This window comes from Anabrus simplex, chromosome 4 (assembly GCF_040414725.1).
Source record: "Anabrus simplex isolate iqAnaSimp1 chromosome 4, ASM4041472v1, whole genome shotgun sequence".
In the NCBI taxonomy this organism is placed as follows: domain Eukaryota; kingdom Metazoa; phylum Arthropoda; class Insecta; order Orthoptera; family Tettigoniidae; genus Anabrus; species Anabrus simplex.
This window is the reverse complement of record NC_090268.1, coordinates 142,188,800-142,203,359: the sequence shown is the minus strand read 5'-3', so window position 1 is coordinate 142,203,359 and position 14,560 is coordinate 142,188,800. Positions and strand designations below refer to the sequence as shown.

The 14,560-nt window shown below is 37.1% G+C and overlaps 1 protein-coding gene across 2 annotated transcripts in view; it reads left to right on the top strand.

Moving 5' to 3' along the window:
* Positions 1 to 14,560, top strand: part of LeuRS-m (Leucyl-tRNA synthetase, mitochondrial) — a 144,391-nt gene that overhangs the window by 85,455 nt on the left and 44,376 nt on the right. For both annotated transcript variants that reach the window (XM_067145231.2, XM_067145230.2), the window contains exon 7: positions 13,087 to 13,260. In XM_067145231.2, the coding sequence (XP_067001332.2) occupies positions 13,087 to 13,260 (174 nt within the window). The remainder of the gene's footprint in view (positions 1 to 13,086; positions 13,261 to 14,560) is intronic.

The window sequence follows — 14,560 nt, the reverse complement described above, 5'->3', positions numbered from 1 at the left end:
CGCCTGGTGTTGTATCTGTGTGCGGCCTGTGAAGGGGACTTTTATGAAAGGAGATTTGTTGACGTTTTTAAAGGTACTCTATTTAATCGTTAATATTTGTAATAATTGTGGAATTAGCTCGTATACAGGGTTTTTGGTGTCTATTGTATTGTTTAAAGTGAGGTTTTTATTAAAATGTTGGTCTAAAAAATGTAGATATTTTCATACTCATTCATTAGTTTGCCTTCTTAAATTCTTCAGAATTGTTAAATCTTGTTCTATTGTTGTGTAGGTGTGCCCGGTTTCCCTCATGTGTAAGCTCATGGCTGAAAATTTATTATGTTTATTTACATTAAAATGTTCCAAATATCTTGTTGAAAAACTACATTCTGTCTGTCCGATGTACGAGGCAAACATCTTTCAATAAGTTACAAACCTAGCTATTAGTTTATTTATAATGTTAATGGTGTTTTTAAGTACATTTGTTAACAAAATTTACTAGATGTTCAGATAGTATAATAACTTTGCTAGAGAATTTTCCAATGTGAACTAAAATTGTATTTTCAAGAATCCGTGTTCAAAAATGAATTAATACACCAGTGGACAATAAGACTGAGTGCTAAAGATGCCAAAGTTGATCAACAATTTTAAATGATAGTTTTTTTAGTGTTATTTCATAACTTTTATATTAGGTTTAGGATTTACTCAATGTATATGCACAATCCCACTGGCCATCATTATCTAGTCAAATGTGGACACTTATGTAATGCTAAAAGCATATTTTAACTTTCATAATATAGCATTTTAAGGAATACTATAAGATTAATATAAACAGGATCTTGAATAATTTTTTTACGATTCTGAGTTAAGAAACATGGCTGATGATGCCCCCCAAAAAGGGCAAAACTTTCTCATTAATACAATCGACAATAATTCAAAGGTTCTAATGTGGAAAGAAAATATATTGTATTGAAAAGGTGGACAATTTTCAAATAAAAATTAGATTTTAATATTATAAGCTGTATGTTCTGAGCTCTCAGAGAAGAGATGGTGTGGAATAACATAAGTAGATGAATAAGCTTATTACAAGATAATAGAATCATTCCGTATTGATGGTTTTCACTTTAGAAAGGTATAATTAAGTGTATCCTCCTAATTCAATACATCACATAATTCCATCATTAGATGGAGTAATCAAATTCAAACATGTTTTGACTCGTTTGAGCTATCTTCAGTGAAAAAGGTGGGAGTTGAAGTAACTTACATAATACAAGCTAAAAATGTGCCAAAAACATAATGAAGGAGCAAATGAAAAAACAAAAGAGAGACATAACGGAAATAAAAACAGCACAATATATATTTACATCATCATATGCAATAAACAACTCGCTGCGATAAAATTCAGTGAAAACAGGGGTTAATACTGTACCAGTAAAAGAGCCCGACTCTCAGATTAAATTTGATAGGGGCATGAAATAGAGATCTCAGGGTGAAAAACTGGGTTAATTGTAGCTAGGGCTCGGTACAGGAGGTAGGGTCCTATCTACAGAAAAACTTTGACTCTGATTGTATAACAGTTTATTCAAATAAGTCATGAGTTTGCCCATCACCTCTAAGTAGAAATGGACTGTCTTCCTCGTATTCCAATAGTATGGCTTGGGTTCTCCAACTCACCAAGCCAAGCTGGTTGAAGCACGTTCCAGAAGACTCCAGGGATTTCAGGGACTCGAGATACTCCAGACAGAGGCAGCTGGACTGTCTGGATTGACGGCGAGTAGAGATGTATGTCTCAAGTGTTATTACAATATTATAAGTCCACCTGTTCAATACAATACATTGTATGTATTGTACAATGTATTGTATTGAACAGGTGGACTTATAATATTGTAATAACACTTGAGACATACGTCAACTTCAATACGGAACCAAAATGAGAATAGTCACTTGTAACAGAGTAGAGATGTCTCGAACTCTGAGGCCCGGGTTGAACCCCGATGATCCAGGCGATGTTGTAGATAGTTATGCACTACCTCAGCCCAATGAGACAGAGGATTGATGTTCCCAAGGTCACTAGTAGCACTGAGTCCATGAACACCTTGGATGATCAACTTATAAGCAGAGATCTTGATAATTGTACATCAAGACTTCCAGCACTCCTAAAATGATATGAGTGGTATTAATAATTTTAGAGTTCATCACTAGGAAAATCTTTGTCTCTGAATAACGTTTGGCAACGAAAAATACAAGTCCCTTCTTGCGAAATTATAGTTAAACTCAAAGTTCATTACTGGCGAAGGTGCAAGTCTTTGCCTAAACTCGAACGAAAAAACACAAGTCCATTCACTGGGAAGTCTGAATATATTTAAAGTTAATCACTGGTGAAATTCATAAAGTCTTTGAGTGACCACTGACGAAAACACAAGTCCATTCACATAAATAAATTCACTGACGAAATTTATAAGTCTTTTAAACCAACACTGGCAAATGTACAAGTCTTTGAGTAAATGCAAGTGAAATCCTAACTTTGTTCAAAGCCGTTGGAAAGTTAAAGTTCATCACTGACAATGTTAATCAATCACTGTCTATTAGAAGAATGAGTTTCACAACAGTTGCAAATATTCCACGTAAAAAACACAAGTCCATTTTTCGAACACTTAGAAAAGTTCCAATCTCGTTTACGCGTAAATAATACAAGTCCGTTCAGTGAACACTTAGAAAAATTCCAGCTTCGAAGACGCGTAAATAAGACAAGTCCATTCAGTTAACACTTAGAAAAATTCCAACTTCGAAGACACGTAAATAATGTTCAGTGAACACTTAGAAGAATTTGGGTCTCGAACCCATGGAAATAATACAAGTCCATTTAGTTAACACTTAGAAAAATTCCAACTTCGATGACACGTAACTAAATACAAGTCCATTCAATGAACACTTGTAAATATTCCAAGTTCAATTATGAAGACTTAGAAAAATTTCTACCACACTCGAAGTCTTATGAGTCCACTTTATAAAACTCGGAAGAATCGTCTTCCCACACTTGTATAATGACAGAGTTCCACGATGATAGTAGCAGCAAGAGTGTCCTCGCTGACTACTCAGCTGAGACTGTGTGTATAGGCTACAGTAGGTCCCCTTTTTATTCAATCCGGGATGTCTACGTCATAATATGGTTTGATTGAATATCTCCCGAATCCCTCGATGGATTTGCTTGAAACTCGAGTATTGGGACGTTTAGGTGATCCCAAACAAGATGACATATCGCTCGACTCGCTAGCACAATTATTATAGAAATTTCCAAATTTTCTCCATCAAACTCACTAGAACAAGTGACGTGGAATCCAGAAAATACCAGTCAAGGCTGGCAACACATGTTGAGTCGAGCGGGCGGCCTAGCTAGCCCCTGTGGCTACGTCACAGCTCACAGTCGTCACACTTCACTAGCTGGTCATCGCTGTTGGTAAACAAACCATCCGCGCTCGGAACATTACGCGTGGTAAATAAACGTAACTTATGCTCAAAAGATACTTATGTACAGGTCGTAACCAGTACAATACAAAACATATTGAATCTAAAAACAGCTTCTCAATTTTTGTCGCGCCCTCCCGACCTTTTAAAATAAGGCGAACAAACCAGCCAACATTGTGAAACGATAATCGAGAACGGGACCACTAGACTGAGAAGAAATTGAGAATTGCTGCTCTTCTAAAGTTTTAAATTTCATCTGCGTTTTTCCATCACTTGTCACATGCATTTCACCTGCACATTATCTCAGGCTTGGTTTCTCAAACTTTTTCACTCCCACTCCCCTCCTAGCCATTCGATGTGATGGTGTTTCTACAAAGGTAGACTTTCGGCCTGAATTTTCAACACTGTGATTTCGTCCTGTTTTGAATTGTTATAAAACCAAAATTTTGTAGACTAAGAGGTCCGCAACCTCGCTATGTGCACTTATTGTTCGTTTCCATTTGTATAATTTGTTTTCATTTCTTTTCTTCTTAGGTTAACACAGTTTTTAGATTCAATTATGTTTTGTATTAACCCCTGTTTTCACTGAATTTTATTGCAGCAAGTTGTTTATTGATCCATATGATGATGTAAATCTATATATATAAAGTAGCTTGTCCTGACTGACTGACTGACTGATTCATCATCGCCGAGCCAAAACTACTGGACATAAAGACATGAAAGTTTGGGGATATATTCATATTAAGATGTAGGTGCTCGCTAAGAGAGGATTTTTGGATATTCCGTCGCTAAGGGGGTGAAAAGGGGGGTGAAATTTTAAAATGAGTGTGTCTATATCTCAAAACTTTAAAAGTTTACAGATGTGAAAATTGGTATTTAGAATCTTCTTTAAAAATAAGGAAACACGTATTTTTTTGTTTTCAGACAATCCCAATAGGAGTGGTGAAAAAGGGTGAAAAGGGGGTTGAATGCCTTTAATCAGGATACCGCTACTTATCTCAGAAACTGAAGATATTACAGATCTCAAAATTGGTACTTTTGATCGCTGTCAAAAATAAAGAAACACATATTTTTTTGTTTTTGGGGAAAACAATTAATGCGAGGGTGAAATGGGGGGTGAATTTTAAAAATGAGTGCATCTATATCTCAAAAGCTTTAAAGTTTAGAGATGTAAAAATTGGTATTTAGGATCTTCATTAAAAATAAAGGAACACGTATTTTTTTGTTTTCGGAAAATCCCAATAGGAGGGATGAAAAGGGGTGAAAAATGGGTTGAATGCCTTTAAAGAGAATACTTATATCTCAGAAACCGAAGATATTACAGACCTCATAATTGGTACTTTTGATCGCTTTCAAAAATAAAGAAACACATATTTTTTTGTTTTTGGAAAATCCAATTAATGCGAGGGCGAAAAGGGGCGTGAATTTTTAAAATAAGTGCATCTATATCTCAAAAGTTTTAAAGTTCAGAGATGTAAAAATTGGTATTTAGAATCTTCATTAAAAATAAAGGAACACTTATTCTTTGTTTTCGGAAAATCCCAATAGGAGGGGTGAAAAGGGGTGAAAAATGGGTTGAATGCCTTTAAAGAGAATACTTATATCTTAGAAACTGAATATATTACAGACCTGAAAATTGGTATTTGGGATCTACTTTAAAAATAAAGAAACAGGTATTTTTCGTTTTGGGAAAATCCAAATAATGGGGGGGGGGGGGTGAAAGGGGGGATGAAATTTTTAAAATGAGTGTCTATATCTCAAAACTTTTAAAGTTTATAGATGTAAAATTTGGTATTTAGAATCTACTTAAAAATAAACACTCATTTTTTGTTTTTGGAAAATTCCAATAGGAAGGGTGGAAAAGGGTGAAAATGGGTTGAATGACTTTAATGAGGCTACTTATATTTCAGAACCTGAAAAATGGTGTTTGGGATCTCCTTTAAAAATAAAGAAACACGTATTTTTTGTTTTTGGATAATCCAATTCATTGGGGGGGAGGGGTGAAATGGGGGTGAATTTTTAAAATATGTGTATCTATATCTCAAAACTGTTATAGTTTATAGATGTAACAATTGGTATTTAGAATCTCCTTTAAAAATAAAGAAACACGTATTTTTTTGTTTTCGGAAAATCCCAATGGGAAGTGTGGAAAAGGGTGAAAAATGGGTTGAATGCCTTTAATGAGGCTACTTATATTTCAGAACCTGAAGATGTTACAGACCTGAAAATTGGTATTTGGGATCTACTTTAAAAATAAAGAAGCAGGTATTTTTTCGTTTTTGCAAAGTCCAAATAATGGGGGGTGAAAAGGAGGGTGAATTTTTAAAATGAGTGTGTCTACATATTAAAACTTTAAAAGTTTACAGATTAAAAACTGGTATTTAGAATCTCCTTTAAAAATAAAGAAACACGTATTTTTTGTTTTCTGTAAATCCCAATAGGAGGGGTGTAAAAGGGTTGAATGCCTTTAATGAGGATATATATATCTCAGAAACAGAAGATATTAAAGAACTGAAAATTTGTATATGGGATCTCCTTTAAAAATAAGGAAACACGTATTTTTTGTTTTTGGATAATCCAATTAATGGCGGTTAAACAGGAGTGACAAATTGGGGTGAATTTTTCGAAAGACAATATCTACAGAATATCTGAGAAAGGTAAAATGTTACAGACGTAAAAAGTGGGTATTTGGAATTTCCTGTAAATGTAAAGTAACATAGGTGATTTGTTTTTGGAATATCTCCTTAAGGGGAATTAAAAAGGATTGAAGTTTTAAAATGAGAATTTCTACAGTATATATCAAAAAACTTAATATGATACAGAAGTGAAAAATGGTATTTTTTTAATCTGTATCTAAAATATAGAAACGTGTATTCTTAGTTTTCGGAAATACCACTTGGGTGGAGTGGGGGGAGGGTGAAAGTGACTGAAAATGTTGTTGATTTCTTTTAATTAGGCTACTGATATCTCAAAAATGATGATGTTACAGACGTGAAATTTGATATTTGGAATATGCTTTAAAAGTAAAGAAACACGTATTTTCGGAAAATCCAATGAAGCGGGGGGGGGGGGGGTGGCTTGAAAGAATTGAAAAATTAATTGACTAAATTGTATGAGAATACATACATCTAATAAAAATAAAGTTGTTACAGACGTGAAAATTGGTATTTGGATTTCCTTTAAAAACAAAGAAAAACGCGGTTTGTGGGGAGGAGGAACCATCTTGCGGGGCGGGAGTGAAAAAGAGTTGAATTCCTTTCACGGGGACACATAAATCAAAACTTAAGAACTTATAGTCTTGATAATTGGTATTTAGAAAATCCTTTAGTATTAAAGAAACAAGTAAGTTTTTGCCGGAATATTCACTTGGCGGGGGAGGGGGAGGGTGAAATGAAGTGAAAAAAGTGAATTATTCGTGTGAGGTTTCTTATATATCAAAACTGAGGGTAATAGACGTGAACATTTGTGCTTGGAATCTCCTTTAAAAAAGGGAAACACTCCTTCTTTTAATTTTTTGGGGGAGGGAGTAAATAAAATTAACGGCGGTGGGGTGTAAAATGAGGTGAGACCAATTGATTTTACTGTTCATAATGTACTTATAAGGAGCCTCCGTTGCTCAGGCGGCCTCTCACAGCTGGGTTCCGTGGTTGAAATCCCGGTCACTCCGTGTGACATTCGTGCTGGACAAAACGGAAGCGGGGCAGGTTTTTCTCCGGATACTCCGGTTTTCCTGTCATCATTCATTCCAGCAACACTGTCCAATATTTCATTTCATTTGTCATTCATCGACCATTGCTCCAGAGGAGTGCTTCGGCAGCCGGCACAATTCGCATTGTCGCCGCTAGATGGGGCTTTATTCATTCAATTCCTGACCCTGTCGAATGAATGGAAACAGGCTGTAGATTTTCGATGTACTTATTCTGATCATAAAACGATCATTTTTTATCTTTCCTGCGTTCGATTTCAGCAGCCATCTTTTCCTTGGGAGAACGTTCTTAGATTACAGTAGACTCTCCTGGCATATAAATAATAATTTAAGCACATTTGAAATAAACGATAGGAACGAGATTGACCGTCAAATTGTTCACCTCTATAATAAGGTCAATAATGCACGGAAGTATGTCATTCGTATCGCCAGAAATACCGCACACTTGCCTAGGCGCGACATTGCTGCTGGTCACATGCTCAACAATGACAGTGGCAGCAGATGTAATTTACCGCCAAGTAGCGGTCTTGCATCCTGCTGTGGGGTCTAGAACATCTATTAATAATAATAATAATAATAATAATAATAATAATAATAATAATAATAATAATAATAATAATTTTCTGGACCGTCATCAGATTGTGCGGACCGCGCTGGAAACGGGCCGTGGTCTGGTAATGACCACGAATACAGTCCGGCCGCGGGTTCAGTACCGCCAAGGTACCCAAGACGACACCACGCCGCATCTCCTTCAGGATTTGATCCATACTAAAAATGCTTATAGGAAAAGATGGCAAAGATTTAGGGACCGCGTGGAATACCTGGAACTAGCCCGGGAATTTCGAAATCGATTGCTGGAAAGAAAGATTGAAAAATGTGAGGAACTTTGCCGTAATCTCTCAGAAAACGAGTCAGATCGCGAATTTCGGAGGATTATTTATAAAATGTTAAGTATTTAATTATAAATTGCAGTATAATACCGTAGCGAAGCACGGGTATCTTGCTAGTATTGTATATTATGCTGTTTTTATTTCCGTAATGTTTCGGAACAGTACATTGTACCACTGAGTGAGTTTGTCGTGAGGCCATGGCGGTACAAAGTACCGCTGACAGGTGTTGTTATATGACTTTCCCTGCCGGGATTTCGGACCGCTCAGCTGTTGACTTTGCTATGCTAGTGTACCGCTATGGCCTCGTAGCAAATCCTGGCATGCTTGGTTTCCAAATTATAGCTTTTATTTTTTTATTAGCCCAACCTCCTTTTATCAGCAATATGCAAGTATTTGTCCAACCAGTTTAGCCATGCGCTTTTGTGTGCCTGGTTAGCTAACTCGCAAGCTCAGGATTTGGGAGATGATGGGTTTGAGTCGTACTATCGGTTCATTCCAAACTTTGCAACCACACCTATTTCTCTGAGCTGATGCCTGATGCTTAACCCAATAAATTTAGCATAAACTTGAGCAAATTTTGCATTTATGGTCACCTCCGCCTTTTTTACACTACTGGGTAGAAGCATTCTCAGTGACAACCATGATATATTTAAAATTCAATCTGGTAAAGCATTTTTTTTTCTGTGGATGTGGTGACGCCATTCATTTGACTGATGCTTTAATTCAGGCTCGTAGGCTCGTGTCCACATCTCATCAATGGTGACAATACGCTGCATAAATACGTCTCTTTCGTTGCGGTATCTGTACAGGTGGATACCAGCCAGTGCATACTGGTGCCATTTCTGTATGTCGGTGAGTTGATGTGGAACCCAACGGGACGCAATTTTCCTTATGTTAAGACATTTCATCAGTATGTGCCACACCATTTGGTGACTTAGACCAACTTCTAAGGATAATTCGTGGACAGTCCCTCAATGATCTATGGAAACGAGACCACTCACCATGTCAATCTGATGTTGAGGAATGGACAGCCAACCTGTGCAGTGCAAATCCGCAGTCTCATTCCGACCCACATGAAACACCTTGACCCATTGTGCAACCGTTCATTACAGTAATACATTCTCACAAAAGGCTTCACATAATTCTCGATATCATTCTGATGCATTTTTGCCATGGGCAGCCTTGAATCCATGAACGCTGATCACCTTTTGAAAACATGCTTTAGAGCGGTGAAATCTCACTCTTCACTCAACACCACACAGCAATAACACTCCCAACTGGATGCCCGTCAAATGCACACTACACATCGACAACAGCTCCCATATCCTATTTCTGCATGCCCGATCTCTCGCGAGTGTCTGGACTACGCAGTCACTACTTTATTTACAGCCCTCATATGAGTACTATCAAGCAACACAAGCTTCGAGTACCAAAAGATTGTACCGTTCTGGCCATCTATCCAAACCATGCAGTGAACTTTTCTGTGGGGCTACAGCGGTACCTCGGATGCTATGAATTTTTATTGTATTTAGAACGTATATTGAACACTTCAGTGAAATATCTCTTCGAATATTGTTTTACTTCTGATTTACTATATGCACAGTAGAAAGAAAGCTTTGGCCACCAGGACATTTCTAGCTGTGTGTGCTGGCAGTCAATGTGTTAAACCTATGCATGCCACTTTGCACAGAAAATTATCAATTCTGTAGTGAGTTTTTGTTGAGCATAAATAGTAGCAACTTCATCATAATTATACTGAAGTAAGGACACAGAAAATTATCAATTCTGTAGTGAGTTTTTGTTGAGCATAAATAGTAGCAACTTCATCATAATTATACTGAAGTAAGGAAATAATTCCAAGAAGAACAGAAACCAATTAAATGGCTCACTTCAATCTCTCTACGGGGAAAAAGTTACAATTATGATGGATTCAGCTCATGAATCCCATTTGACTAGCATTACTTGAACAGATAAGCTGTGAGCCCCGTAAGATGCACTGAAGGAACTCTGTTCTACACATTACTCTAGTGACATGTCAGTTGTATAAAGGCTGCTTTCTAAGCCTGTGCTTGGGATTTACATTTTACGCAAAATTTTGCAATTACCGAGCTCGATAGCTGCAGTCGCTTAAGTGCGGCCAGTATCCAGTAATTGGGAGATAGTCGGTTCGAACCCCACTGTCGGCAGCCCTGAAGATGGTTTTCCGTGGTTTCCCATTTTCACACCAGCCAAATGCTGGGGCTGTACCTTAATTAAGGCCATAGCCACTTCCTTCCCATTCCTAGGCCTTTCCTATCCCATCGTCGCCATAAGACATATCTGTGTCGGTGCGACGTAAAACAAATAGCAAGATTACTGTTGGCATGAAGGAGTTATATCAAATGGATGGGGAGTTGCTATAGTAGCCCATGGTGTACAAAGGAAAGGATTAGAAACATAAGGCAGTTAATTACAGACCATGATAAGCTTTTGGGCTTTTGCCGTATCAGAAAACAGACTTCTAAAGTCTTGCTCGTGAACAGACAAGATTTTCTTCTGAAGACAATGTGCAAAGTTCTCTGCGAAATGTAAAGAACTTCACCATGTTTTCTGACATGGTGAAAGCTCAAAGCTTATTGTCATGTCTACAATTATTGGCTGTGAAAGCATCAATCTAAAAATTACAGATTAGTCAGCTTGACATATGTTGCTTGTAAGCTCTGGAAAAGCATTCTTTCTGATTATATTAGACACATTGGCAAAATTACTAGAAGGCAGTTCAGATTAAGGAAAGTTATTCCAGTAAGGCTCACCTTGTAAGATGCCAGCAAGATATAGCAGATATTTTAGATTCAAGAAGTCAAATGGTCTCTATTGCTATGGACTTATCCAAGGCTTCTTATAGGGTAGATCATGGGAAACTGCTGATGAGGGTTACTGGACACGACAAAAGAGTAATAATAATAATAATAATAATAATAATAATAATAATAATAATAATGGTCTTTGATTTACATCCCACATTTGTCATTTAATCTTCTTATGCTATTTTTAAGAACACGTTCTCTCAAAGTATTGATACCTTGTCAATATATGAATTTTTCATGTAAACAGTGTTATGTGGCTGAAGATGTTAATAATATACAAAACATGTACCCTTTTGACCAACATGCCTTAAGCAACTAATGTATCAACAAGGTGGAAAATTGAATCAATTTAGTCTTTGAAAGGCTAAATTTCATACCATACTTATTGCACCTATTTTCAAGTTCCAAGATATTGACTGCAGGCTTTTGGCACAATCTGCCATTATGACTAAGTCATCAGCATAGGCCAGACTGCTTACTACATTTCCACCTGTCTGAATCCCTCCCTGCCACTTTATACCTTTCAGCAGATGATCCATGTAAACTACGAACAGCTAAGGTGAAAGATTGATGATGATGATGATGATGCTTGTTGTTTAAAGGGGCCTAACATCGAGGTCATCGGCCCAGGTGAAAGATTACAGCCTTGTCTAACCCCTGTAAGTACCCTGAACCAAGAACTCATTCTACCATCAGTTCTCACTGCAGCCCAATTGTCAACGTAAATGCTTTTGATTTTAACAATCTACGTTTAATTCCATAGTCTCCCAGTATGGTGAACATCTTTTCCCTCAGTACCCTGTCATATGCTTTCTCTAGATCTACAAAACATAAACACAACTGTCTGTTCCTCTCATAACATTTTTCAATTACCTGGCGCATACTGAAAATCTGATCCTGACAGCCCCTCTGTAGTCTGAAACCACACTGATTTTCATCTAACTTCCTCTCAACCTCTGATCGCACCCTCCCTTCCAAGATGTCAGTGAATACTTTGCCTGGTATACTAATCAATGAGATACCTTAATAGTTGTTGCAATCCTACCTGTTCTCTTGCTTATAGATAGGTGCAATTACTGCTTTTGTCCATTTGTCCAATCTGAAGGTACTTACCAACACTCCATGCTAATCTTACTACTCTATGAAGCCATTTCATCCCTGCCTTCCCACTATACTTCACCATTTCAGGTCTAATTACATCTATTCCTGCTGCTTTATGACAATGGAGTTTATTTACCATCCTTTCCACTTCCTCAAGCATAATTTCACCAACATCATTTTCCTCCCCATGAGATTTATTGTTCGCGACACCACCGGGAAGGTGTCCTTTTATGTTGAGAAGATTTTCAAAATATTCCCTCCACTTGTCCAGTGATTCCCTGGGATCTATTATGGGTTCAACTGAAGTACCCAAAACACTGTTCATTTCCTTTTTCCCTCCCTTCCTAAGATTGTATATTACTGTCCAGAAAGGTTTCTCTGCTGCTTGACCTAGTCTTTCCAGGTTATTACCAAAATCTTCCCATGATTTCTTTTTGGATTCAGCAACTAACTATTTGTTTCGCTCTGTTTCTTTCATTTACGTACAATTCCGTGTTTGCATCTGCCCTTGTTTGGGGCCATTTTTTATAAGCCTTCCTTTTACATTTACAAGCTGCTCTCACTTCATCATTCCACCAAGATGTTCCTTTTTCCCATCTTTACAAACTTATTTTATCATTACTTAATTATTTCAAATTCTTTGCTTTAAAACATGGATTGAGTCAGATTTTAGGAACTAGTTTTAAGTTTGTGAAAGCTAAATCTTCCATTTAGTTTTAATTTGAATGTCTTCTTCTTCTTCTTCTTCTTCTTCTTCTTCTTCTTCTTCTTCTTCTTCTTCTTCTTCTTCTTCTTCGTCTTCTTCTGCTTCTTCTTCTTCTTCTTCTTCTATTTATCAGTTCCTTTGGGAAAATTATCAGACTGGGTTCATATTGAGAAGATTTTTGTAAACTTGTCTTAGGAAGATAAAAGTTAAAAGGCATCTTTTCTTGGTCTAGAGGAAGCAGTCTGCTTGTATTTTATTGCGTATAACACTTGGAACTGAAAATTTAATTGTGAGTTTCAAAGAATTCATAACATTTTTGGATTCGTGTGTACGCAACCTGTGGATTTTTGTTTAGAAAGCAGTTCTATCTATTTCGTTTTCCTCTGATTCCAGCTGCACTCCACCTCTATTATGCACGGTTCTTCAATCATTTTCTACACTCTAAAGGGCTAGTGCCACACCCTGAGCCTTTCAAGAAACTGTTGGTGCAAGGTATGGTCATGGGACGCTCGTACAGAGTGAAGGGAACTGGACGGTATCTACCAGCACAATGTGTTGATTTGTCAGGTATGTTGAATTACTTATCAGCTTGCTTGATTATGATACCGGTACTATGCATTTCATCTTCTTATGGCTATTGAGAATTGAATTATAACTCACTTATATATGTAGATACGAAAATTAATAGAAACTGGCTTGATGGAGCCTTACGTGCCTGACTGTCCATAGCTTATCACTTCATCAGAACATAACAGAGGCAGTGTTATCCCACTATATCTATACAGGCTTTTAGAAGGTTTAAAAAGTGAGAAAATTAAAGATTTGAATTTGCTACTAGCTTCAGTTTTGAGCGGGTTAGGTTTCACCCCACTGCCATCAGTAATATGTCCTAGAAATAGGATTTTGGGCTTACAGAAGTGTGACTTTGCCAGATTTACAAGAAAACCTGCTTGCAAAAGATTAGACATTAGTTTCTCAACAAACATCGATATACCTGGTTGTGAAGCTCTTAACTTCTTCTGTAAGACATCGTTCAAGGGCTTTAATGAGTAATTTACCTGCATTGCACAATCCAAATGGCAATCTGCAAAAAATGTATGTTTGCTGGTAATACATAAATCCAGTAAGCAATCTAGACTTCTCTTCGAGTAGAATGTGGTAGTAAGAGGACTTCTTTAATTGTAGGTGCCTGGTCATTCTGTGAAATAAGCTTTTCATTTACAGCACGGGCGTCCAAACATACACGGAGAGAACCATCGGATTTTGAAACAACAGCTAAAGGATTGATGAATGGTGTCCTAACCTTAATGATGATTCCATCTCTTTCCATTTCCTCAATAATCTTTCCAACCCTGGAATTAAATTTCTCGGCGATTGGATAAGGCTTCTTTTTAAATGGGAGCCAATCTGTCCTAAGTAATGAATACTTCAAATCAGGGATTATGCCTGGTTTAGAATCAAAAAGGCTTTTGTATTTTAACAATAAATTACTGAGTTGAATCTGCTCCTGATCTGTTCCTAGTGCTTGTTTGGCCTTGGTGTGAATGAGGTCAAGTGGATGTGCATTAATTTTGCCTTCTTCTAATATGTTATCTATGGCCACGTGGATTTTTTCTAGGGCCTCTTGGTTTCGAATTCTCACAATGATAAGGCATTATTTTCCATGTAGAATTTGCACAGATCATCTACAACATAAGGATTAAATGTTGCAACTTCAGAAAGATTGGCTCTCTTAAATTGTATCCGATTTGCATTCATGTCTATTGTCACCTACCAAGCTCGATAGCTGCAATCGCTCCAGTATCCGTATTCAGGAAATAGTGGGTTTGAGCCCCACTGTCAGCAGTCCTGAAGATGATTTTCCATG